Source organism: Dunckerocampus dactyliophorus, chromosome 2, assembly GCF_027744805.1.
Source record: "Dunckerocampus dactyliophorus isolate RoL2022-P2 chromosome 2, RoL_Ddac_1.1, whole genome shotgun sequence".
Lineage (NCBI taxonomy): Eukaryota > Metazoa > Chordata > Actinopteri > Syngnathiformes > Syngnathidae > Dunckerocampus > Dunckerocampus dactyliophorus.
Window position 1 is genome coordinate 21093185 of NC_072820.1, and position 26816 is coordinate 21120000.

General features: G+C 42.3%; 4 protein-coding genes across 8 annotated transcripts in view; 1 reads left to right on the plus strand and 3 right to left on the minus strand.

Annotated features, from left to right (window-relative positions):
* Positions 1–11243: 11243 nt before the first annotated feature.
* Positions 11244–15027, minus strand: LOC129177312 (acyl-coenzyme A thioesterase 2, mitochondrial-like). The gene is made up of 4 exons (XM_054768284.1): positions 14779–15027; positions 13499–13973; positions 12139–12326; positions 11244–12049 (listed from the first exon to the last, which is right to left on the minus strand). Exons 2-4 carry the CDS (start codon positions 13965–13967, stop codon positions 11462–11464), a joined length of 1245 nt encoding a protein of 414 aa, XP_054624259.1. The 5' UTR covers positions 13968–13973; positions 14779–15027; the 3' UTR covers positions 11244–11461.
* A 38-nt stretch (positions 15028–15065) lies between these two features.
* sdr39u1 (short chain dehydrogenase/reductase family 39U, member 1) overlaps positions 15066–26816 on the plus strand; it is a 12309-nt gene continuing 558 nt past the window's right edge. The window contains exons 1-6 of one of the 4 annotated variants that reach the window (XM_054768288.1): positions 15066–15158; positions 24837–24943; positions 25086–25168; positions 25243–25364; positions 25472–25624; positions 25696–26816. The exon at positions 25696–26816 is cut by the window's right edge and continues 558 nt beyond it. In XM_054768288.1, coding sequence (XP_054624263.1) covers positions 25152–25168; positions 25243–25364; positions 25472–25624; positions 25696–26123 — 720 coding nt within the window. In that variant the 5' untranslated portion in view covers positions 15066–15158; positions 24837–24943; positions 25086–25151 and the 3' untranslated portion in view covers positions 26124–26816. Of the gene's footprint in view, positions 15159–24337; positions 24489–24836; positions 24944–25085; positions 25169–25242; positions 25365–25471; positions 25625–25695 lie in introns of those variants that run through there. The other 3 variants (XM_054768287.1, XM_054768290.1, XM_054768289.1) reach the window with 3 other exon arrangements.
* LOC129177313 (acyl-coenzyme A thioesterase 3-like) lies at positions 18454–24357 on the minus strand. 2 transcript variants are annotated; one of them, XM_054768285.1, is made up of 5 exons: positions 23823–24357; positions 23643–23737; positions 22325–22796; positions 19889–20076; positions 18456–19799 (listed from the first exon to the last, which is right to left on the minus strand). In XM_054768285.1, the coding sequence occupies exons 3-5, from the start codon at positions 22788–22790 to the stop codon at positions 19212–19214; spliced, it is 1242 nt and encodes a 413-aa protein (XP_054624260.1). In that variant the 5' UTR covers positions 22791–22796; positions 23643–23737; positions 23823–24357; the 3' UTR covers positions 18456–19211. The 2 variants fall into 2 exon arrangements, with proteins under 2 accessions (XP_054624261.1, XP_054624260.1); XM_054768286.1 differs by lacking the exons at positions 23643–23737; positions 23823–24357 and adding an exon at positions 22945–23604 and having other exon boundaries at positions 18454–19799.
* mettl17 (methyltransferase like 17) overlaps positions 26196–26816 on the minus strand; it is an 8279-nt gene continuing 7658 nt past the window's right edge. Inside the window, exons 13-14 of the mRNA XM_054768283.1 lie at positions 26479–26675; positions 26196–26369 (exon numbers count right to left, since the gene is read on the minus strand). Coding sequence (XP_054624258.1) covers positions 26273–26369; positions 26479–26675 — 294 coding nt within the window. The 3' untranslated portion in view covers positions 26196–26272. The remainder of the gene's footprint in view (positions 26370–26478; positions 26676–26816) is intronic.

Consider the following 26816-nt stretch of genomic DNA (forward strand, 5'->3'; position numbering starts at 1 on the left):
CTGAATTCAATCTCACCAGAATGTACGGGAAGTCAATATCAACATTAAGTTCAATACATTATATTGTTTAATTCATTAATAATAATTAATTAAAATATAAAAGTATAATTATTCATTACAATTAATCATCAATAATGATAAAAATTTTAATAATACATTATTAAATTAAAAGTAAATATTAAGTGTACATTTTGTTAATTTTTTGGGTGTCTAGAACGTATTAATTGGATTTACATTATTTCCTATGGGAAAAATCATCAGTGTTGTTTCCTGGAATCACTGGGTGTCTCGGGTCTTACTAGGGACACCCTCATCCAGGCGACCCAACCAAGGCTGATCAGACTTCCGACTGTGTCCAAGTGGCATTCTACTGCCCCCACTGCTCTCCACTCTTTAGCCAGAACCATATGGATGCTTTATCTGAAGCCTCCGCATTGTTATTAATGGCTCTTCTACGGTTGGGCTGGCCTCTCAGTTCGTCTCGGACCTCATCCAAATTTACACTACAGTGTGCTCATTGAGGTCCGAAGGTCAGCTCCTACTAGAGGTGCCCAAGACGAGACTTAAGACCAGGGGGCATTGGGCCTTATCTGCAGTCGGCCCCAAGCTGTGGAACACTCTCCCCACTCATGCAAAAATGCCCCCCCCCCAGTTGAATGCTTTAAGTCTCGTCTTAAAACCCACTTTTATTTTCTGGCTTTTAAACTGCATGCTGAAAAAATGCGTGCACCTCTGATATCCATGTACAGTGTACATAAATACTCCTATTTATAAATATAATAAATATACATATTCTCTACGTTTATAGTAAGAGCTTCAGTGCTGTAGTCCTCAGTAATGTGCATTACAGAGCAGGTGTCAGCTGCTACACACTATTTATGCAAAACGTCTCCATATGCTGGATCTGGTGGGTCACTGCCCTACTTGGCCCTGATGAAAGCTGGCTGTAACAACTAAAAATGGGAATAAATGAATGAAATCACTTAAACTTTTGTCACGTTTTGTTTTGATGTTGTGTGACAAGAACCCAGCAGGAGTGGTGACCCACTTGTACAGTAAAAAAAAAAAAACTGTCACCTGGTAACAGCTGTTAACACCTGCAACACGGGAAGTGCATAAAGGATTCAATAATGAATGGAGACCCATGCAGGCAGAAGGAAAAGAACGTGATAATATGACACTCGGAAGCATATTTCATTTGCAGGTAATTACACTATGGGGGCTTTTACTAGGCTCGCTGGCATTTCCATAGAAAAGGGCAAATGGAGGATGTCGTCACCAAGAACTTTTAGAGGTGCATTTAATGAATAGCAGTTGAAACTATTTGGTCATTTGGTAATGAAATGCAATCATGATTAGCATAATGATTTTTTTGTGCATATATATCTTTTATTAGCACACGATGGCTAATTGTTAATGTCTATTATGTACTTCTATTAATTAAAATGTGGAAGGAGGTGTGTTTTTATTTGTGCTGTCAAGAGATTAAAAAACTTGAATGATTAATTATTATCTGTAATTAATTGATCTAATTAATCCGTTTTTTAATCTCACCTAAAAATTGCTGACAAAAGCCCTCAACTTGAGGTATTTTCATGTAAATTCATTATATTATTGTGGCAGCTTCAAAGATTGATATAGAACAACAAATAAGTGGCTTTAAATTGGACGTATTATTGAAATGTAAATTTTCCAATCATTGGACTGAAAACTCTCACATGTGCCTCCATTTTCATGTCTCCTCTCTGTAACTCGCAGTTCCTCACCTTGCCCTCCCAACTACAATGGGAGCGTATCAACACGCCCAAACAAAAGGACTCAATGTTTACTTCATGGGGTGACTGACCATTCTTTTCCACTCCCAACGACTCAAGCACAAGAAGCCCAACGCATAAAAATATTTTTTTTAATAAAAAGGCAACTTGCATACAGAAATTGAAAAATTAAAGATAAAAAATGTGATTAACGTGATAAAAAAACACACACTAAATAGGACCGTGTTTAATTTAATATCCCTAGTTTTTATTACCCTTTTTTTGTGTTTACAGTAACCTGGATTTTTATGTGATAAATAAGTGCAGTTAAAAGGACTACTTAAGGATCTATTAAAATTCTGAGATAATCCACACATTGATGAAAAACACATGCATATACAGCATATCAAAATTTAAACAACTCTCCCATTCATGCTATTTTAATATGTCTCTGTCCGTGTTAATCAAAAGTGAGCGTTATTATCTTTGTTTAGGCAGAATTTATTAAATATTTCTTGTACTGAATCTCATTAGAATAGAAAAATTCAGAACATATGTAAAAAAAAAAAAAAATCCTTATCCTTAATTGGAAAAAAATATTTCAGATATGTCAGGTTTTATAAAATGTAACAAACTTTTCAATGTTCAAGATCACAAGCGGTCATGTCAACAAAGCGGAATCCAGATATGATCCCGATTGCACATTTGTCATCAATGAACATCACTGCCATCCTTTGCGGCTATAGTTTTACCTAAAAATACATTTATTATAATACATATTACAACACCGGAAACATTCATCTTTGGAGGACCCTGGCAACTTAAAAATTACGTTAGAATATGTGACAATGCTAATGCTAACATGAAACATGTAGCCATCTGACATAGTGGTTTAAGGATGGAGACATTTGCTGCAACAAAGACGTCTCCTGAAAGCTCAGTACTTATCGACACACGTGTGTGAATGCATCACCTTCGCATAGTTTGTAATGGTGGCTTCGTCTGGACTGGGACACAGCTAAAAGCCTCAAGTCGCTGTCAGACAGGTCATGTCTTTTTGAAAGTCTTTTAAAAGTCTGATGACGAGAAAATCTACCACGTGCCAAAAAGTCAGTCAGATACGAGCCCGTAAACATTTTGTTCCGCACCATGTGAAGGCTTATCTGAGCCAATTCATGATCCTCCTAAGAATTCCATAAGAGCTGAGATCCTTCCTTGTACCTGTCAGTCTGAAATGATGGCCGACTTCCTGTGGACAGCACCAACTATAATCATCTCCAGCTGGACGAATGTTTGCGTGTGTGTGTGTGTGTGTGTGTGAGAACGTTGAAGCTACGCTTTAAGGTCAGAGGATGACTTCCACATGTGTGCATGTTAACCTGGTGCCGCATGCTTGTTGGCCTGTTGTGGGTCAGGAATCAAACTAGTGAATACCTGTCAACATCTGCATTAGAAAAAAGGTAAAAAGGTTTTTGTTAAAAGTTAAAACACAGCAAATTACAGGCAACTATTTAAACGGGAAGTCAACAGGAAAGAAGGGCAAAATAGAGATACAGTAAGATACTTGGTTATTTAGGTAATTTAGTTTGGAGTTGGAAATTTACTCTCACTGTTCTTTTTAGCCAATCCTCCTGATGGAACACAAGAAGGATGTCACTGATTCCAGCTCATCATGTGAGATGTCTGCCAGGACGCCATCCCTGTGATGAAGATCAGACTGTTCAGAACACAACTTCAGGAATCTTACATAAATTACAGAAAAAGAACAATCTGAATGTTTGTTAATGTGTTACTAAGTCTGTTACGTTAACTATTACAACTTACGAACCAAGGTCCACAGAATGAGGGACAAGAGCGCTAGCCATCGAGCTAAAAGCCCAAGCTGTCAACTCGATGTCCAGCGGGACTCTCAAGGCGTCAGTGACTGACCCACTCTTACACAGCCACACTGTCTGGCATCCGTTGCATAAGCTTGCACACACATTTTGTTGTCATGTTGTTGAAATTGTTGACAGTTGTAATGTAAATGTGGTTCAGAAGCTTGACTTGACAGCATCTAAATTCATACACATTTTGTTGTCATGATTACATTGTTGACAAATGTAATGTAATCTGGATCAGATGTAGATTTGAGAAGAAAAGATAGCTTGTCAGCTTGCAATCACATTTTGTTGTCATGTTTACATTGTTAACAAATGTTATATAAATGCGGATCAGAAGTGTCGTTTGGCAGCATCTAACCTTTCATACACATTTTGTTGTCATGTTGTTTACACTGATGATGAATGTAATGTAAACTGGATCAGATCTAGATTAGGAGAGATTACACCATATAGCTTTGTATAGAAAGTATTTATATTTATTTTGACATACAGAAGATTAGTATAATATCACAGATTAATATTTTGATTGTGGATCTGGTTCAAAACCTGCAATGTCATTTAAACTGAATGAGGATTTTTTTTCATGTATTTCATGTATTTATTACACAAAATATATTTTATTTTATAAATTTAATTTAATTTAATTTTAAGTAGTAATTTAATAACATTAATTAATTATGTTATGTACATTTTATTACATTTTTTAATGCCATGGTTTTGTTTTTCGTTATTTACTCGTACTGTTCTGGCTGAGTGGGAAACAAGAAAAGCCAGTTCAATTTTTATGTACTATATGCATAAGAAACATTAAAGAATCTTTCAAAAGAACTTTGAAATATGCTTTGATGTCATCAATATATGGAATATTATCAAAATTCAATGGGAGCACCTTGAGAGGAACACCAACCCATTTAACCTAGCTGCCATATAACAACAATTGATGTAGCTTATCCAGCTAGCTGTGGAAGCTTATTTATTAAAAAATGCACTAAACAGAACTAAACAGAACAGACCCATGCCGATAAAAACACAACGTCCTTGGTGGAGGTAATTAACAGGCATACAGGTCACGTCGATGTCGGCGAACATATTTAAAAAAAGGAATGAGCACAAAGTGGAGGTATCCCAGGTAAGCGCCACCCTGTCTGTACATACTTGACGTAAAAGACATGAGGAATGCGTGAGTACTCTCTCCTGAGGTGCATTCGAGGTCTCCAGGCAGCGCGGAGGTCGCCGCCTTTAAGGCCTGCCCCGTATTAAAGCCACATGGTGCTTGTTTTTCTTTCCGAGCGTACCTGGCGCCCCGCTCACCGGCCCTCCAACACACTGGAACCCACACACCCAGAAAACTCCACTACTCACACGAGGAAGATGATTTGAAACATTTGCAGGTGTATGAAACATACTCAACTTGATGTACTGTATGTTGTTGTCAGAGCAGGCTGAGGTAAGCTCTCACAGGGGAGGGAGGAACACAGGAGGTCATGTGTTATGCATTAGCAAATTAAATCCTCTACCACACCAATGAGCTCATGAGCTCAAATGAACATTGTAGGTGAAACGCACAAGTTTACATTCATCTACACATTTGCCTCGTCAAATCTTGAGAAAAAAACATCAAGTTTCAGCAAACCTGATGATGCTGGCGCCTCCGACCCATGCTTAGCTAAATGTACCTGCCCTGTGTCTACACACACCACTTTTTTATTACAGGCTTTGCTACACATCTTAAAATGCTGTAAGTTTGATCATTTTGGTTTTTTTTAAGTAAATATGTTAACCTAGCATGATGTTGTTAAAATATGATTGTACTGTTAGCATTGTAGCTCACATACTGTAGCTATGCTACTGTTGCTAATGTTTGTGTCCTCCTGTCCCACTCCTTATTGTTACGTTGTTGTATATAATATATGGCATCTATTACTTTGAAAAAATGCAGAGTTACAGTGTACAGCCATCCCTCGCTACATCACGGTTCGGACAGCGCTCCCTTTTTAAAAAAAAATAATGAATTAATAAATGACCACTGTTTCGTGTTTGACTATGGACTATTATTAGCCCAAAAAAATTAAAGTTATATGTAGTATTTTGGTCACTGGGCTTCAGTAATGTTACATTGATGAAACATGATATTATGTTAGATTACCTTAATGCATGGAGTCAACCATGGCATGTCTGACGTGACAGTGAAAAAACCTTCTCCTTGTATTCCATGTGGAAATGGTAAGTTTTTTGGCTTCTTACTTTGTTCTTCTTCCCCACTCCATTCCCCTCCTGCTCCGGCCCGGCCGCTGCAAATTTGCATTCCAACAATAACAACAAAACATCAAAGAAAGTCAAATAAATTCAGTATAACAGGGGAAGAGTATCTTACACTTTTCCCTGGCAGAGCAAATCTGTTGAGCACATAAGAGTATTTAGATCAACAATACTATCTGCCCTAATGGCTGGACAAGCCAAAAAAAAAAGAAGAAAAGTCATAAACAGACTTTCATGCTCTAACTATGAAAATATTCAATTTATTAATATTGAATCCTACTTTGTGGAAATTCACTTATCGCGGCCGGGTCTTGAACCAATTAACCGCGATAAATGAGGGACGGCTATATATGTAAAAAGTTGATAAAGTACACAATAGCACTCATTGGAGGCACACACTCAAGGCACACAAAACTGTGTGTTCCCAGTAGGCCTTACTAAAAACAATTTGAAACGATCCAGGCTAGATTTTGTGGCACCTCTGGAACTTAGACTTGGTGAAATCCTATAATATGTGATTTTTAAGTTTGGCTGTTTGTTTATATACACATTTTCAGGTATAGAAAACATACAGTAAACATGAATACCTCAGTCAGTCAGCCAGTTACCTAGCTAAATATAGTCAGGAGATATGAGCGAGCCCTGCTCCCCTCCAGGCTCTTATCTTAATTATTTCCAGACCACTCTGTGGCCTAAATGCAAACACTGCGAGCTGATGAGAATACCAGCGTGTGTTTACACTGATCTTACGAGCTCAAAACGTCTTATGTTAGTCAACTTATCTCATCGAGGTGCACAGAATCATGGGGAGTTGTTTCTTTATTTATGTTCGTGTGTGTCATTTAAACTCACAACATAGCCACTTGTACCTTGTTTGTGATTTTAAGACATAATTTGGTAGAAAACGATGAGTATTTTTGCTTCGGTTCTACTAAATCTGTGGCAGATGGGAGCAGGTCTGTGTCTGCTATGAATGGTTGCGAGCTAATTACACATTGCGCGCCTAATAATACACGGCGGTGACATGAGCCTGGTCATTTTCATCATCATAACAACTCCCTCACCTCTTCTAATCAACACAGCTCTGGTTTCTTCCCTCGTTTTTTTCATGTCGGATAAGCCGGACCACACACCTGCAAGTGTCCTGTGTGATATTATATTCCTGAAATGTAATCGCTCTTTTTTCAAACATATTTAATTGAGAAAGGGAGCTGTGGGTGCACCACACAGCCAGTTAAATTACATAGAATCAACATGTAAGAGGTCTTTTAGTCCTTTTTTCATGATTCTTCCAGCTAAAAAACAGAGATCGCACTTTATCATGGCCCATCACTGGTGGGAGTCGAATTTCCAGTTCATAGCCATTACATCATTAATAATGTAAAAAAATGAATATTTAATGACTGGTATGATCTGGATTGTAATATATTATATATATTTAGCTCTTCGCAACAATGTTTTTGATCATAAAAACACAAGGCTACACTCAACAAAAATATCAATTCCACACTTTTGTTTTTGCTCCCATTTTTCTTGAGTTGAACTCAAATATGTAAAACTTTTTCTATGTACACAATAGGCCCATCTCTCTCAAATCTGTTGCAGCCAAAGCAGGGAAGCCCTGACTTCCCTCTCCCCGGCTACTTCATCCAGCTCCTCCCTGGTGAATCCCAAGGCTTTCCTAGGCCAGTCGAGAGACACAGTCTCTTCAAAGTTTCACTTCTCTGATGAGGAAGGAGCTAGAGATTGTGAGAGAGGTTGAGTTATTCTGACTAGAGATAGTCAGACCACCTCGACCCACATTTTGGGTTCTGGAAACAAACGTCTTGAGAGTGGCTGGACCTTCTTCTACTCTGGAGTTGCTGCAGGTGGTGAGCTGGTGTGAGGTTATTAAGAGTCCTCTGGTTCAGTATTCAGGGGGGTGCTGGAGAGCATCCCTGCTGGGGACTCCATAGTTCTACTGGGAGACTCCACATGTGGGCCATGACACTGTGACCTGGAGGGGCGTGATTAGGAGGGACGGCCTCCCCAATCTGAACCTGTGTAAAGTTATTGGACGTCTGTGTTCGAACATAAGGATGTCCTTAAGGGTACCTGGCACCAGGACACCCGAGGCCGCAGGTCTATGATCGACTTTGTAATCATATCATCACACCTGGGTCCGCATGTTCCGGACATGTGGGTGTAGAAAGGGGCTGAGCTGTCTACTGATTACCACCTGGTGATGAGTTGGATTAAATGCCAGACAGACCTGGCAGACCCAAACGTGTAGTGAGGGTGTGCTGGGAATGTCTGGCAGAGTCTCCCGTTCATCGAGATTCAACTCTCACCTCCGGCAGACCTTCACCTGCATCGTGGGGTAGAACGAGCATATCAAGTCTAAATGGGCCGTATTCCATGCCTCCATTGCTGAAACAGACAATCAGAGCTGTGGTTGCAAGGTGGTCGTGCCAGTTGCGGCGGCAAACCCCAAACGCGATGGTGGACAACGCAGGATAAGGCTGCCATCAAGCTGGAGAAGGAGTCCTCTCAAGCATGGATGGTTTGTGGGGCTTCTAGAGCAGGTTGGCAGGTACCAGCAGGCCAAGCGGCACATGGCTTTGGCAGTGGTCAAAGCAAAGACGTGGATGTGAGAGGAGTTCGATGAGGCCATGGAGCACAATTTTCGGGTCGGCATTGAAGAGGTTCTGATAAACGATTCGACACCTCTGCTGCTGACCTCGACTGAGGATATAGTCGGGCGGTGGACGGAATACTTTGAGGCTCTTCTCAATACCACTGACATACCTTCCATACAGGAAGCAGAGTCTGAGGACACCAACACCGACAGGTCCATCACCGTGGCTGAGGTATCTGGGGTGGTCAAAAAACTTCAGTGGCAAACCTGCACAGGAAGGAGATGGAGTTCCTCAAGGTGCTGGATGTTGGGGGACTGTCTTGGTTGACACGTCTCTTCAACATTGCGTGGAAGTCGGGAACAATACCTCTGGATTGGCAGACCGGGGTGGTAATCCATCTTTTCAAGAAGGGTGGTCCAACTATAGGGGGAACACACTCCTCAGCCTTCCTAGGAAAGTCTTTTCCAGAGTGCTGGAGAGAAGGGTACGACCGTTAGTCAAACCTCAGCTACAGGAAGTACAATGTGGTTTTCGTCCTGGTCACGCAACACTGGACCAGCTATACACCCTTGCAAGGGTACTGGGGGGTACGTGTGAGTTTGCCTGTCTACGTGTGCTTTGTGGAATTAGAAAGGCATTCGACCGTGTCCCTCAAAGTTTCCTGTGGGGGGTTCTCCGGGAGTATGGGATTGGAGGCATGCTACTGCGTGCCAATCGTTCCTTGTACAACCAGAGCAGGAGTCTGGTTCGCATTGCCAGTAGTAAGTCAAGCATGTCTCCAGTGAACGCTGGCCTCCGCCAAGGCTGCCCTTTGTCACTGATTCTGTTCATAATTTTTATGGATAGAATTTCTAGACGAGGGGGTCCAGTTTGGGGGACTTAGGATCTCGTGTCTGCTATTCGCAGATGATGTGGTCCTGATGACCTCATCAGGCTGTGACCTTCAACGTTTACTGGGGCAATTTGCAACTGAGTATGAAGCTTCTGGGATGAGACTCAGCATCTCCAAATTCAAAAACCTGTTTCACAGTCAGAAAAGAGTGGATTGTACCCTCCAGAGTGGGAGCGAGGTCTTGCCCCAGGTGAAGGAGGTCCAGTATCTCGAGGTCTTGTTCACAAGTGAAAGAAGGTTGGAGTGTGATGTCGCCAGGTGGATTGGCGCAGTGTCTGTAGTAATGCGGTCGTTGTACCGGACCGCCGTGGTGAAGAGAGCTGAGTCGGAAGGTAAAGCTCTCGATTTACCGGTCGATCTGTGTTTCCACCCTCACCTATGGTCATGAGCTTTGGGTCGTGAGATAGGGTGAGGAGCTCAGTCATCCTTCACATCGAGAGGAGCCAGTTGAGACCCTGATGAGGTGCTGTGGGGTTGCCCACCCGGGAGTAGGCCCCGGGTCAGACCTAGTACACGCTGGAGGGATTACGTCTCACAACTGGCCTGGGAATGCCTTGGTGTCCCCCCGGTGGAACAGGAGGAAGTTGCCCTGGATCGGTGTATATGGTATTTAAGACAAATGGTGGTCACATCAGATACTGACTGGTTTTTGGCCTCCACCAACTCCCCAAATACAGTGAAACTGCACATTTTGGAATGGCCCTTTATTGTGGCCAACTTGTGGCTGACCTGTGTAATAATCATCCAATCAACATTTTGATATGTCACACCTGTTAGGTGGATGAATTATGACTGCTGACTAACAGAGATTTATACAGATTTATCAGCAATATTTGAGGGAGATAAGCCTTTTGTTTCGATGGGAAAAAAAATCACATCTTTTGAGTTCAGTTCATAAAAAATTGGAGCAAAAACAAAAGTGCTGCATTTCTATTTTTGTTGAGAATATTTACAGTTGGTACCAGAAGCCCGTGCAACTCACCAGCAGCAAAATACTTATGCTACAGTACTTACGCTAATATTCACAATCAATTCATGCCGACTTTGCAGAGTAGTGGTGCATACTTCGACCAGGACGCCACTTAATTTTTCTGTGGATCATAACAAAAGTGGGGATACAAAATTTGATTTTCACTTTTGGGCTGTAACAGTCCACTTGCAGCTACCACAACTAAACACTGTCTTTTTCTTCTTTACAGTCACATGATTCCTGTCAGAAAAAATCATTCAATATTATTGCATAAAAGGACAAGACCTACCAGATTCCTGTGCGTCTTATTGGCAGTGCAGTAGTCCCACCCCCCTGACCTCTGCCTATGTACAGCCTGAGGCTGACAAGGAGGCCATCAAGCTGAAATGACAGAAAGAGAGCAGTAAGACAAGGCTTTTACAATGTTTCTTAATAAACAAGTGTAGCTTTTGTCATTGAGAGGTGTCTGTCAGGAATGACTCTGTGTGATAGTTCAATGAAGACCAGCTTTCACTTTTGCTTCTCTTTAGCTGCGGTGGGAAGATCCAACACCTAACAAACATTACAAGCAAAGGCCATTGAAACAGTCGCTTCAACACTTTGTTCCCAGTGCGACAGTTCCACCAAGGAAATGAAGATGCTCGTCTACTGTACCTACCGCTAAAAGCCTGGCTTTCAATCCAAGTCAAGTTTACTGAACTGGCTGTCACGCAGCGACATTAGCTACGAGTTAGGTCGCCATCTTGTGGCCGAAGAGAAAATTGACAACCTACGCAGACAACTAGACATCACTTAAGGTAAAGACTTTCCCAACAGAAACTAAATTTAGACATAAAATAAAGAGTCAAACTGGTAAAATTACCCATGTTTAATTGTTAACGGTAAAAAATCACATTTGACCAAGCTATTTATAAAATATAAGTTACATGGATATAAACAACTGGCTCGCAACATTGCACTTAACTCATTTAAAACTAATTATTTTCAATAAAATGTTGTACATTCAGTGATCACATACTAATTTGACTTTTAAGTCACAATTTTTTTTGATTGTCCTTCAGTTCTTCCAATCAAACTTAATTAATCTATAATTTGGAGGTCAGCCGAGTTCTGAAAAAGTTCTCAATCTTCTTCCACAAGTGGACCTCGGCATCAATGTGGGCTTTGGGCTCACCCCCCCACAGGACGGGTGCTCGGAGCATCCCGTGTAGTCCTGCATGGCAGTAAGGGCCATAGGGCGGCTCCAGCAGGTGTCCGGCTCTCGGGTAGCACACGGTCTCAAAGTTCTTCTTCCCCTCACGCTTCAGTCGCTGCGCCATACCCTCCATGAAGGCCTTGCTATCCCAGTTGAGGTCGTCCTCCGAGGCCACAAAGAGAAAATGTGCCTTGGCTTTTTCGATGGGCACCACACTGCCCTGGTTTTCCTTGGTTTCGGGATCACCCACAGCAAACTTGACGATGCTGGCGCCAGATGGGGTGGGCAACAACTTGCTCACGTTGGACCCCAAGACAGAGAGCACTTCGCGGTTCTTGTAGTGGAGAGGAAAGCCAATGTTTGCGCTGCAGCCATTGATCCAGACCACTGCCTCCACGCCGGAGGTAAAAGACGACAGCGACAGACCGATGTCTCCTCCTTTGGACCTCGATATCACACCGATTCCTTTACCGCCCACCTGTAAACACAAACATTGGACTTTTCATTACATCACCTACTTAAAGACACCACTTTCCCTTGCGTCATTTTCATCTCTGTCGTGCTCACCTTGGGTTGTTGTTGTAAGAATTGGACGGCTTCCTCAAAGTAATCCAGGTTTAAGTGTTTGATGTTGACGGGTTTGTCGTTGAACACAGCAATGGTCAGAACCATGAAGCCTTTGTTGGCCAACAGACTGGCTCGCTTCTCAGACATGAAGGTGCACAAATCCAGCACACCCGGGAAGGGACCTTCGCCTGGAGAGTCACACAGAAAAGAAAAAACCTTGTTGCTTATAATAACGGATTGGATTTATATATGTCTTTCAAGATACATAAAGGCCTTTACAATGAAAACCCATTATTCACACTGGTGGCGGTGATAGCTGCATCTGTCACCACGGCTGGGGCAGACTGACGGAAACGTGGCTACCAATTCATGCCAACAGCCTCTCAGACCACCACCAAACACTCATTCATATTATTTATGTTTATTTAGCAGTGTGGGTGACACACTTCACTTCTTTGTACACTTGTATGACTATGTTATGTTAAAATGTGACTTAAAACATTGCCTGTGCTGTTAAAAATGTTATGATGGCCACGGTTTGACCCTAGAACAGATTATTTCTATTTACATTTTCCCTATGAGGAACAGATTCTGTTCAACATTAGAAGTTGTAATGTATTCAACTCCAAAATGTCACTGGACATTCATGTTATACAGCGGATCCCCCCCCCCCATATTCGCGATTCAGCATTCACAGCACCGCAATTTGGTGGATTTTTGTTCCAAATAAATCTTTTTGCTCTCCAAGAACAGGCAGTTTTTTCCGAAGACAGCACATCCCATTCATCCTGAGTCAGTAATAAATTATAAAAACTTGATAAGTAAAATGTACATCATACATGCGCCACTGTAAAGAAAGCCCACAATTTTTACGTTTATTTCTTTATGTTTCGCTATGCTTGTAAAGCGTTGAGATGTCACACTTTGTTCAGCGGGCCTTGAACACACCATAGATGTGTGAGCAACACCGTGACTCTGATTCCATTTGCTCAGTGATCATTCCATTATGACTCAGTGGTGATTACCTATACATTTTATACTTTAAAATGTGCTTATTAAGTGTGTGTGAGGCATATTTATGACATGCACCTTCATTGTGCATTTAGCTTGTTAGCTTCTGTCGCTAGTGAACAATTGACCTGAATCTAATCTAATAATTACAGCAGTCGCTTTTATTGCAAATGTTGATCTGAAATCGAAGAACGTCAAGTTAGCATAAGGGTTTGGAGGGGAAAGAGTGAGTCGTGTGTTAAAAATATATATTTTTATGGGCATATCAATTATCCATGGCTTTTGCCATTCACTACACAAATAGGCGGGCTCTACTGTAAAATGGAATCAGATAAAGACAGGGACTAACCTGGAGGAGTGAACAAAACACCACTAAATGTCCCCTGTTTGACGACAACCCGGCTGACCCCGTCCGCAATTAGACACCTCTCATTGGTTGCCTCTGCTAGAGCCCCACCCTCCTCATCGTCCTCTGCTACGCCGTCATGCACAGAGAACTTGACCATGTGAGGATTCAGCGCCAGGCTCCAGTGGAAGTATTTATGCGGCATGTCGGCCTTCATGGACCATAGCAGGCCCATGGGCTCCACGCCCACGTAGCTCCCACACAGAGCCGGGTCCCTCTGCAAGTCGACCGCACCCCCCATGTCGGCTCTGTAGATGGCCGAGGATTGGAAGACCACCCCTCTCTCGTCTTTCGCCTTTGCCCTCATGGTGACCACCTGCCTGGGCCTCAGGCCGTCCACCTTCACCTGGATGGGCTCGTCAAACAAACACCTGGCGCTGGGAAGCAGCATGAGTCGGACTTGAGGAGACATGGTGTCCTGGTGGGCAACAAAAGCAAGCAAAGGTCACATTATCTAGTTTAATTATGCCATGTATATTCATGTCGCCAATTTTATTCAACTAAAAGTTTTTTTTTGTTGTTTTTTCCCACTGCCTGACACTGTATTCCATCAGAAAACCAAAATTTTACAGTTTATTGTGTGGTAGCAGACTCCTCAAACATATAAATCTAAATACGGATCAAATCGAATGAGTCACTGAGATGTTTTGTGAAGTCATCTCCACATAATGTCACTTTACCTGAAGAAAAGGCGCGGTGTCGTGAACAGGGTCAACAAACGCTGAGCCAACACATAGATCTTATGTTAATAGGACAAAGGTTACGGGAGAAGATAGGTGCCCACCAGAGGACAGTCCTGGCAATTCCTCAATGCAAGTTCACTGGACTTAAAAGTTCCACACTTTCATTACTTTTTTACTTTACAGATCTGTAAATATAATACAGTTTGTCCTTAAATGCATATTGCTGGCATTTTTTAACGAGGTAGCATTGTGTCAGCTGGATTTAACATATTTAACGTCATACTTCAACAATATATTTGTGTGCATTAAAAGATTTACTGCTTGCACGAGTGACAAAACAGACTTTACAAGACAAACAAGGCAAAAAGCACCAATAATAAACTAGCTTTCTGTGTCGCTGTGACACAGAACAGAACATTGCAAGCGGCACATTTGCACTTTCTCGTCGATTAAAAGCGGCAGACGGTCTTGTTTTTAGAAAATTCAGAACTTACACAAAGTTTTGCAGTTACATAAACATAAACATAAACATAAACTTACCGCGAAGGACAAAGTTCGGCCCGTCGGATGCGGTTTAAAACAGCTTTACAGTCTTGCCTTTCCCTGTTGACACCGCTTAATCTAGAAATGGTTGGTTGTATTTTAATTGTTGTAAAATGAGATGAGCTCATGCGTGATTTAACAGGATCGTTGACTACACTCTAGGAGAAACCACTGAACTCTATAACTGGAATGGCCCCGATCACTTGCCGCACATTGGAGGCTTGAAGCCACCGGAAGTATAGAAGTCGCCATGTTGTTTCACCCAAAACAGGAAAGCCGAACAACTAAGAGGAGTTCGAGATGCCGTCTTGTGCTGCTATTAATTGCACAAATCGTGATACTCGTGAAAATCACGACAAGGGACTTACATTTCACAGGTAGGTAAATGCTTATAAATAATAAAAATAGTTTAAAATAGATACTTTAAATCTGTAAGCATCTTTTCATCTAAGTAGTTGTAAATTACCACTTATTCTCCTTTAGATTTCCACACTGTAATGCTCAACTTCTAAAGCAATTGGTAGTAAATATGCGGAGAGACAGGTGGATTTCTGCAGCCAGATCGCAACTCTGTTCAAGTCACAAAACCGGACAGACTTTTAGATTACGACAAAATGCAGTTCCAACAATATTTGACTTTCCAGATCATCTTCTAAAGGTATGCGTTGCATTTAACTTTGATACTACGTAGATCCTTATCATAACAAATACCTTGTGAAAACTGAAATTGAGTTGTTATGCATTGTAATTTCACACCTTAGAGGTAGGAAGAAAAAAAACTGGAGGGAAATTTTGAGATTTGGGTCTCGTAAATTTTCTGTTTCAATTGAATTTTTGTTAATTCGTATTCATTTTTATACCGAAACATAATAAATATAGTGAATGAAGATACATGTATGTGTATGCGTGTGTGCTTTTTTGGGTGAAGCAAGATGGCCGACCAATGGCTTCATGCGGTCAGCCCCTTCCAGTAGTATAGAGACAGGTGGGACAAACCAAGGCCACCAGAGTTCAAAATGTACCCACCCATCGGCATCCACTTCCGTAGTATGCCGTGCGCAGGTTTGGCCGCCATGATGGTGAGCAGAATCCAGAAACATTGGATTGTAATGTCCTGGCACACTGCTCAGCCATTAATTGTTCTAATAGACGGTCCAAAACATAATATTTGTAATTTTTCAAGTTCCCCAAAAACAAAGACAGTTTTTTGTCATAAAAATGTTATACATTTATAACGCTGGTTGTTGTAAATAAACAGAAAAGTGGACAAGTCTCAAAGGGGTATACGGTGAAAGTGGCTCTACAAACGCAGGCTTTGTGCTCAAGATGCAACTCGACTAAACCTAACATCCGCAATCAGACTTAATTGGTCCCGCGAAGGTGGTTATCAACTTACTTTGTCAAGTCCGGTTTTCTGCCTTGTGCTAAGTGAGCGTTCACATGAAAGGGGGCGTTTGACATCATATTATTCTACTTCCGCTGAAAAGTGAAGCGATACCAGCCAGTGTATTTTACTGATCTTCCAGATTTCCTGACTGTGTGGCCAACATGCTAACCACTCGGCCACCGTGCTCTAATGACATTGTACAAATGCCCACATCTCTTGCTCACCATCATGGCCGACTTTCTGCGCCACAGCGTACACTCTGTTCAATTAATTGGTAGCTGAAGTCGTAGTTTAACTCTAGTGTCCTTGGGAGAAACTGCGCTACGGATTTACCAAATAGCTTGAGAGAAAGATTTATTACCTAACTTCAGTGGCTCAACAAAACCAGGCTTTGTGTTCAAGATGCAGCTCAAGAAAACCTAAATTACCCAAACAGAATAAAACGGTACTGCAGCGGTGGTTCACAACTTACTTTGTCGTTCTCAGCTTTGTTGTGAGTGCGCGTTCACATAAAGGGGGCGTTTGACGTCATATTACTGTACTTCCAAATATAAAAAAATAAACCGATTCCAGTGTATTTTGCTCAAGATGAAGAGTTCAAAAAGATTATCATTGCCAAAAAGCAACAGTGTTGCCACCGATAGAGCGAGGGAGAGAAACTGTCTTTTCATTTTTGAATATCTATATTGTTTTCATATTTTACTGATCTCAGTAAAAACTAGAAAGCACTCAGAGAGCGCAGCCCTCTGCCAAGCGCCATAGTTCCACCCATATTGTGATTTACACCATAAATATTAGTCCTACATTTATGTTATCTACATCTTTTGATTCCTTGACCATGAAAACATACCATCAGCAATTGTATCATAACTAGAGAATGCCTGAATTTAAATGCTGAAGCTGAGCTAAAATGTTGAAATGTATGCATGTTCAAATGTAGAATGGGCGTACAAATATTTTAGAAGATGAGCTGAAACCGAACTGAAATGCTGTTGAAATGTATTAACATTTGAATGGAGCATGAATGTCAAAATTTGTTGAATGAAGGTACACTTGTTGAAGTGTAGGAAGAATTGGAAAACGGTGTAGTAGAATGTAGAATTAATGTTGAAATATGCAGTCTATGTGGGATTGTGCTGAAATGTAATGTGAACAGAGGGTTTGAATGACTTACAGAATGCTAACATGCTAACGTTAGCATGCTAAAACCTAGCATGATAGCGCTAAGCCTGTGCTTAAGTTCATATTAATTAAAATCGCAAAAAATGCTAGTATGCTAATGTTGGCATGCGAACACCTAGCATGATAGTGAAGTGTTTATATATGTCTACCCATGAAAATAGCTAAAAATGCTAGCAGCTAACACCTTGCATGATAGCGCAATGTACCGGGAAGGCTAAATGTCCCGAATGAGTTGAGAATTTTGGCTTTGGAACGGTCTGAATTGGTTGAGAAATGTGGAAGTAGTTAGAACTCTTTAGATCAAAGGCATTTTGCATTCAGAAAAGTCGGAATGTCACGGAAAGTGGGAATTCTTGGTATGTAGAAAATGGCATAAATGTCCTTCAATTGGTTGAGTGCTTTGATGTTGGAACAGTCTGAATCGATCAAGAAATGTGGAAGTAGCTAGAACTCTTTAAATCAAAGGCATTTTGCGTTCTCAAAGAAAAAATGTGGTAATTTTTGTGCTGTGACTAATACTGTAGCATGAATGTCTGACTTTGTTGAATGAGTTGATGTTGGAATGAGGTAAATTGGTTGAGAAATATGGAAGTAGTAGTAGGTGAATTTGGGGAAAATTTAAAACATGTTTTCAATATAAATATATGTAGCCTGAATGTCCTGAACGTGTTGAACAGTTTGACGTTGGAATGGCTTGAATCGGTTGAGAAAATTGTGGCAGTAGTAGCAGGTAATCCAAATCCAGTTATTTTGAACACAAACAGATAAGCGGCGGCAAATACATAAAGCCCTGTGCTGCGCTTGTCCTGCACTTGCCGGAGGTAATACAGTAATTATGTGTGTGTGCGTGTGTTTAATTGAAAGCGAGGCTGAGGCGGTATTCTGCTAAAGTGGCGTCATATTATTCTACCTCTGCTCAAAAAAGTAGCCATCCCGGCTGGTGTATTTTACAAAAAATGACTAAGTAATTATTGTGGAGCGTTATGAGGAGTTCCCAAAAGATTATGATTGCAACACTGTCTCTACCAATAGAGCGAGGGAGGATCGCTGACCAAATAGTACTGAGCATTTAATGTGCAAGTTAACACTGATTTATTATACTAACTATACTCTACTAGTCTTTTCATTTATCAACACTCAACACTGCACAACTTTAACATATAACACTTATCCTTTAAAAAAATAAACTGGAGCAACAACTGTCCTTTTTCAATCTTTGAAATATGTCTTCTTGTTGGATCTCATTCTGACCACTAGATGGCACTGTTGAAGTGTTTTGTGGCAACCTTTTTAATTTTTTTAACAATGATCCATTTTTTCGATGCCGCTTAGGGTCGAGGGTCGAGGGGCCATTAGGGTCGAGGGTCGAGGGGGTATGCTGCAGCCTATCCCGGCTGACTTTGGGCGAGAGGCGGGGTACATCCTGGACTGGTCGCAACCAATCGCAGGGCACATATAGACAACCAACCATTCACACTTACATTTCATACTTATGGATTAACATAAATTAAATTTAGATTTTAAAAAAATCTGGCCAAGCTAACTGCAGCTTCATGGAACAACGGCATGAACGGAGTGAGCCCTTTTGTCAGTCATACAGTCTCTTTGTGTGTGTAGTGCAGAAGAGTATAGCCTCGTGAGGAGCAATGCAAGGTAACGTAGTAGAAATTAAATTATATATTGTCATTTTTTTCGGTGTACTTTTATTAAAAGTAATGTTAAAATATAATTTTGTAGATGCCATTGCGGATATTGTCTCGTCTCATGAACTGAGTATCTAGTGACACCCCTACTAATTTGACTGTTGGTTCATGATTTTTTTTTGACTGTCCTTCAGTTTTTCCCATCAGGCTTGATGAGTCTATAATTTATAGATCAGTCGAGTTCTGAAGAAGTCCTCGATCTTCTTCCACAAGTGGACCTCTGCATCAATGTGGGCTTTGGGCTCGCCCCCCCACAAGACGGGTGAAGGGACAATCCCATGCAGGCCGGAATAACAGTAAGGACTGTAGGGAGGCTCCAGCAAGTGTCCGGCTCTCGGGTAGCACACAGTCTCAAAGTTCTTCTTCCCCTCACGCTTCAGTCGCTGCGCCATACCCTCCATGAAGGCCTTGCTGTCCCAGTTGAGGTCGTCCTCCGAGGCCACAAAGAGAAAATGTGCCTTGGCTTTTTCGATGGGCACCACGCTGCCCTGGTTTTCCTCTGTTTCGGGATCACCCACGCCGAACTTGACAATGCTGGCGCCAGATGGGGTGGGCAACACCTTGCTCAGGTTGGACCCCAAGACAGAGAGCACTTGGCGGTTCTTGTAGTGGAGAGGATAGCCAATGTTTGCGCTGCAGCCGTTGATCCAGACCACTGCCTCCACGCCGGAGGTAAAAGACGACAGCGACAGACCGATGTCTCCTCCTTTGGACCTCGATATCACACCGATTCCTTTACCGCCCACCTGTAAACACAAACATTGGACTTTTCATTACATCACCTACTTAAAGACACCACTTTCCCTTGCGTCATTTTCATCTCTGTCGTGCTCACCTTGGGTTGTTGTTGTAAGAATTGGACGGCTTCCTCAAAGTAATCCAGGTTTAAGTGTTTGATGTTGGCGGGTTTGTCGTTGAACACAGCCATGGCTAGAACCATGAAGCCTTTGTTGGCCAACAGACTGGCTCGCTTCTCAGACATGAAGGTGCACAAATCCAGCACACCCGGGAAGGGACCTTCGCCTGGAGAGTCACACAGAAAAGAAAAAACATTGTTGCTTGAAATAATGGATTGAATTTACATACGCTTTTCAGGAAACTCAAAAGGTCTTTACAGTGAAAACCCATTATTCACTATTATATTTATATATTATATTCCCATTATTATGTTGGTATACTGTAACTGTATAAATTGTAACGTTGCCTATGGGGTAAGGAAGGTTTTTTAATGCCCACTGTTTGAACCTGCAACAGATTACTTCAATTTAGATTCAAGATTCAAGAGTTTTATTGTCATATGCGCAGTAAAACTGATGGTTCTGCTATGCCATGAAATTCTTGTTCTGTTCATTCTCCCAAAAAAGAAAGAAAGAAAAGCACAAGAGAATGAATAAGAACAGAAGAAACATTAATACCAATAAATTAAGCAACAACAACATAAGAGACATTAATACAAATAAATAAATAAAGTGCTATGTGCGTGCGGCGTGTGTCAGTGCTTCATTGAGAAGCCTGATGGCCTGTGGGTAAAAGCTGTTTGCCAGCCTTGTGGTCCTGGACTTCAAACTCCTGTAGCGTCTGCCTGAAGGTAGGAGTGTGAATAATGAGTGTTGTGGATGTGTGCTGTCCTTGATGAGGTTGTGTGTTCTGTGTAGGACTCTAGCTTTATAAATGTCTTGCAGTGAGGGGAGGGCTGCCCCAACAATGTTCTGTGAGGTCTCGATCACCCGCTGGAGTGCCTTCCTATCACGTGTTGTACAGTTACCGTACCAAACAGTGATGGAGGCGGTAAGCACACTTTCGATAGTGCATCTGTAGAAGCAACTAAGGATTTTGGTGGACATGCCACATTTCCTCAGTCTTCTCAGGAAGTACAGTCTCCTTTGGAACTTCTCGATGACTTGTTGGGTGTTGTGAGACCAGGTGAGGTCCTCGCTGATGTGTGTGCCAAGGAACTTGAAGGTTTTCACCCTCTCCACCTCAGTCTCATCAATAAACAGGGGTCTATGCGGCTCCTTTTCCCTTGTTCTTGGGTCAGTGATCATCTCTTTGGTCTTATCTGTATTGAGAAGGAGATTGTTAGCATGACACCAAGCTATGAGGTCCGATACCTCTCTTCTGTGTGGTGTTTCAACACCACCAGTGATCAGGCCGATGACTGTAGTGTCGTCCGCAAATGTAATGATGCTGGTGGTGTTGTGGGAGGCCACGCAATCATAGGTGAAGAGCGTGTAGAGGAGTGGACTCAGCACACACCCCTGTGGGGTCCCAGTGCTCACAATTCTTGAGCTGGATGTGCGATTGTGGACTCTGACTGATTGGGCCTGCCTGTGAGAAAGTTAAACACCCAGTTACACAGGGAGGGTGACAGGCCAAGTGTGAGGAGCAGGTCGGTACAGATGCTTGTGCAAGCGACAGGTTAAATATGTCAGCAAGCACATCAGCTAGCTCTGATGAGCAAACCCGAAGTGCACGGCCTGAGATGTTGTCTGGGCTTGCTGCTTTTCGTGGGTTTGTTTTGTTCAGAATTTACAAACATTCCAGATTTAATCCAACGCTGAAGTTATACAACGGATCCCAATTCAGCATTCATGGCCCCGCAAATTTGCAGATTTTTAGTTAAAGAAATATTTGGGAGCGGTTGTTCTCCAAAAATAGGCAATGTTTCCACAGAAAACACATCTCCTTCACCTTAAAGCAGTACAATTTTTAAAATATGTCATAATTTAGGTAAAAAGTACAGCATACATCTACCACTGTGAAAAACCCCCCCAACACAATTTGCACGTCTTTGCGCTTCACTGATACAGATTTTTCGCCAACCAATAAGATGTGGCACTTTGAACCTTGACCATAGTTTTGTGCATGACACAGTGACTCCGATTCCACCTATTCACTGATCATCTTTCATTAAAATTCATTAGTGTTGGGTACCTGTACATTTTATAATTTAATGTGTTTAATAAATGTGCGAGCCATATTTAGAGCTTAAACCTGGATTGTGCATTTAGCATGTTAGCTTCTGTTTCCATTGCGCAACGGATCTGAACTTAATCTAATAATTTCAACAGTCACATTTATTGCAAATACGAAATTGGGGAAGGTCAACGTCAAGCTAGCAGGAGGGTTTGGAGGGGTAGGAATGAGCCGTGTGTGTTTAAAAACAGACATGTTTATGGGCACATTAACTACTCGCAGATATTTGTTGGTAGGCGTGGAACGCAAGTCCCACAAAAAGCAGGGCTCTACTAAGTGTAATCGGATGACTCACCTGGAGGAGTGAACAAAACACCACTAAATGTCCCCTGTTTGATGACAACCCGGCTGACCCCTTCCGCAATCAGACACCTCTCATTGGTTGCCTCCGCAAGAGCCTGGCCATCATCTTCCTCTGCTACGCTGTCATGCACAGAGAACTTGACCATGTGAGGATTCAGCGCCAGGCTCCAGTGGAAGTATTTATGCGGCGTGTCGGCCTTCATGGACCATAGCAGACCCATGGGCTCCACGCCCACGTAGCTCCCGCACAGCGCCGGGTCCCGCTGCATTTCAATCTTGCCGCTCCTGTCCGCCCTGTAGATGGCGGAAGATCGGAAGATCACTCCCCTCTCATCTGTCGCTTTGGCCCTCATGGTGACCACCTGCCTGGACCTCAGGCCATCCACTTTCACCTGGATGGGCTCGTCAAACAAGCACCTGGCGCTGGGAAGCAGCCTGAGTCGGACTTGAGGAGACATGGTGTCCTGGTGGGCAACAAGAGCAAGCAAAACAACTAACGGTCATAATATCCAGTTTAATTGTTCCATGCCCTCATGTCGCACATTTTGTTCAATCAATTTTGTGAATCACTACAGTGTTTTGGTGAATTCTGCTCTACAAATTTCATGTTACCTGAAGAAAAGGTGCAATGGGGTTATCTGGGTGAACAAACACTGAGCCAACACAGATCTGCTGTTAGTAGGACAAATGTTAGTGTTAGGCTATTACAGATCTTTAAATATAACACAGTTTGTCCTTAAATGCACATTACTGGCATTTTTAAGCTAACTAGTATTGCATCAGCTAGATTTACAACACATGTGTGTGCATTAAAAGATTTACTTGCACGAGTGAAAAAGAAGAACTGTCACTGTGACAGAGTCAAGACTTGAATTAGAAGCAATTCCAGTTCCTAACGATTCTTGCCAAAGCTTTTAAGAGACATGTCTCTTAAAAGCAAAGCATCGGCATCAAACTTTGCAAACATAAATGACCTTGCAAGGTCATCAAAGTTTGCATGGTTTAAATGAGGGCACTGACCTGGGTTCTTTTTGAATGAAATGTCTGAACTCCTCCAAGTTTTTTTTTAAATTAAATTAACTTTTTAGGAACTTTTTTCACCAGGTATATACTGTAAATATCAAACCATTTAACTTAAATAAAACCTGGGTGCAGAATATCCAACAAACAAAAAAGAACAACTTGTGAAACGTTTGTCTGTGGAAAAAGTACACATGCTAACGTTAGCTGGATTTCTGAGTTATTAGCCCTAGTATAGGTTGCTGCCTCAATGTTGGCATGAGACAGACCAAATTTAATATTTTACTTACCGGATTCTGTCAGGGGCAGGGCAGGGCGGCGCAGCGTTAGTTCAACAGTCCACATTGAATTCGAAGGGGTTTAATCATATTGGTCGTGCACCCTCCTATGGACGATATAATTCTGTTGCAATTGTTGCGGTCGTCTTATGTTTTTTTTAAACTGAAGTTTAGCCAAACTTTTGAGCTCACCTAAGGGGCTTCATAGCAATGTACACACACGCTTCCTGTCGCTTCTTCTTCGTTGGTGTTCGGACCACGGCCTGGGCTGGGCATCAACAATTAAAACATTTAAACAATCCTGTAGGAATCAGTACCCAGATGTACAACCCTATTTACAAGGTACTAAATGAAAGCAAGGATAAGCGGCATAGAAAAAGGATGGATAAATGAAAGCAAATCACTTCCGCATTTCCGTGCCTCTGACTAGTAAAGCCCATTAATAAGGGTCTATTAATTAATGTGATTTGTTTTGGGTCCAGCACGAGGAGGAAAAATTATCACAACAATTATGCATTAACTGGCAGGTAGTATCCTGAGTAAAAATACAGCAGAAGAATAACAAGAAAGGAGGACGACAAGGAAAAAGAAAAATTAAAAGGCAGGACAGAACGTGTGGACATTCAAAATATTATCATACTCTACTTTAAAGGTAACTTTATTTAATTAGAAATTGATGGTAACAGCGATTACGTAATAACCGTGCGATTCTGAACTACAACATGACGTAACTTCCAGACTACGGTATTCCGACTGTCCGTCCACAGAGTGCTTCCTTCACTCAGGAATGTCGACCTGATTCGACGTCGCTTTATTTTAACCCTGGGTTGTATTTAATTGCAATGAGAGTTGTAATAGGTATGTACTGTGTGTCGGATATCTTTCATTCTGTGAAGGAAGGTCATTATAACATAATGATTCTTGCTAGCTGTTAATGTAGCATGCTGTACTTTCACCACTATTTAAGAGTTGTGGCTTCCCTGATAATCACAATAAAGCAATTCCAATAAGTACGCACTAAAACCCTTATAATGTGAAAGGGTTTCGCTCTTGCGAGAGGTTTCATTCGGTGGAACTGAAGTAGTTTTGTAAGCATGTGTTACACGCATGCGCAGCTTGTGGCAGTGTGTTAGCGTTTGAAATAATTGTAAAATCATGATTAAATATCTGGCTGTATATCCTAATCCTAATGTGATGGCCTCCTAGGAGGCGGCTCTGGCTTTGTGGGTCGTGAGTTGAGGTATCTTCTCAGAGAACAAGGTCATGAGGTCACCGTGATCTCGCGCCAGGCAGGTCCTGGGAGAATAACATGGGTATGATGACTTCCAGCTATGCAAAATGTAGATTCAGTTAAGGTGGACGGCAGGCAGACTAACTATCAAATCCAGTTAATTTTACATTTTATTTGTATTTCAATACATGTGACTTACTTCACCTTCCTTTTTGCATCTGCAGGCTGAGTTGCAGTCAGGCGGCCTCCCACCATGTGAGGGCGCTGTCAACTTGGCAGGAGAGAATATCATGAACCCTCTGCGATGGTGAGCATTACACATTAAGAACTTTCTACAATCAGGCTCTAAAATGCAGTTCTCTTCACTTTTTTGTATTCCAGGTGGAACGAAAGCTACAAGAATGACTTGTTTTCCAGTCGTATTGACACGACAAAAGCTCTGGCTCAAGCCATCACAGCATCCCCCAGTCCTCCTCACTCGTGGGTCCTGGTCTCTGGTGTCGGTCAGCATCCTTCTAACTTAGAATATAAACTGTACATACTATGGAATGCCTCTCTAATATTAGGTACACTGACAAATTCTTTTATGTGCTTGTAAATGGATCCTCAGCATGCTACAAGCCCAGTCTGACAGCTGAGTATACAGAAGACAGTGATTGGATGCCCTTTGATCTGCTCTCCAAACTCGTGAAAGAGTGGGAAGCTTCTGCACTTTTGCCAGAAAGTGTGACAAAAATCACAAAGCAAGTGGTAATCAGACCTGGTGTGTACACTACTACTGTTTGCAGCAGCTCAGAGTTGAGCTTGTTTTGACACCCGTCCTTCCTCCACCAGGGGCAGTGTTGGGCCGTGACGGTGGTGCCATGAAACAGATGCTGCTTCCCTTCTGGCTTGGCCTTGGTGGCACTTTAGGCTCCGGGCGGCAGCCATTTCCTTGGATCCACGTTTCAGACCTGGCGGGAATCATTGCTCATGCCCTGCAGCCTCCAGCTGGCACACCCTCTTCCTCACCACAGGTCTTCAACGGAGTATCCCCCACCCTCAACACCAACTACGAATTCACCAAAGAACTGGGGCGGGTGCTGAGACGGCCCACAATCTTTCCTGTGCCAGGATTTGTCATGAATGCTCTTCTGGGCTCGGAGAGAGCCGTGATCCTCACACAGGGCCAGAAAGTGGTTCCCAAGAGGACTCTAGAGACCGGGTTTCAGTACAAGTACCCAGACTTGACCTCGGCTCTCCAAGAGATTGTAGCGAGTTAAAATCAAAGCATGCTGCTAACTTTTTGTACCATTTATCCACACTGTTTGATGACAATAACATTGTGAAAAGTACAGCTTGTTTAGTAAAATGGACATTTATTGACATATTATTGGTTCCTACATTGTCATTTCTGAGGTGTCCTGCATCGTTACTCTTCTTCATTTTGGATCATTTCGTTGTCCACGTCTGGAATGAGAGGAAGCTGGTCGCCCCACTCACTGCTGCGGGCGCAGCGGTACACATCCCTAAACAAGAAACCTCAACAACATCAGCAAAGGCTTTCACTTTTGTATTATTTTCATTTCTTTTGAGGTCCTACATAAATGTCAACAAAAGCAAGCCAGGAGCTCACACCTGCTGTGTTTTCGTGTGGTCACCACAACGTGCTTCAGCTGTCCATCGGGACAGCATAGGCGACAGTGCACATGTCTCGTCCTGGCCTGTGGGGACGCCAACAGCCTGGACCACTCCACCTCCCCGTTCCTGTATGCCTCTGGGGGGCGCTCTCGTGTCAGAATGAGGTAGCTGAACTTCTCAGTCTGACTGTTGTGCTGACAAAATGACAAACATTAAATACAGGGCTGTCCCTCCCTACACGCAGAACACATGCTGTGTGCCCGTGGCGGGGTGGTATTGCTGCCATGAGGTAATCTGATACCACGTGACAGCATGCAGTAAAATAAGAGAACAAA

Bases quoted from the DNA above. Each gene is read 5' to 3' on its own strand.
- LOC129177312 (XM_054768284.1), bottom strand. From the start codon at position 13,967: ATGTCTCCTCAAGTCCGACTCATGCTGCTTCCCAGCGCCAGGTGTTTG. The intron at 12,327-13,498 runs GTTAGTCCCTGT...GTGACTCTCCAG, and splicing joins TGTTTTGTTCACTCCTCCAG to GCGAAGGTCCCTTCCCGGGT. The intron at 12,050-12,138 runs GTGAGCACGACA...TTGTGTTTACAG, and splicing joins TCTTACAACAACAACCCAAG to GTGGGCGGTAAAGGAATCGG.
- LOC129177313 (XM_054768286.1), bottom strand. From the start codon at position 22,790: ATGTCTCCTCAAGTCCGACTCAGGCTGCTTCCCAGCGCCAGGTGCTTG. The intron at 20,077-22,324 runs GTGAGTCATCCG...GTGACTCTCCAG, and splicing joins TGTTTTGTTCACTCCTCCAG to GCGAAGGTCCCTTCCCGGGT. The intron at 19,800-19,888 runs GTGAGCACGACA...TTGTGTTTACAG, and splicing joins TCTTACAACAACAACCCAAG to GTGGGCGGTAAAGGAATCGG.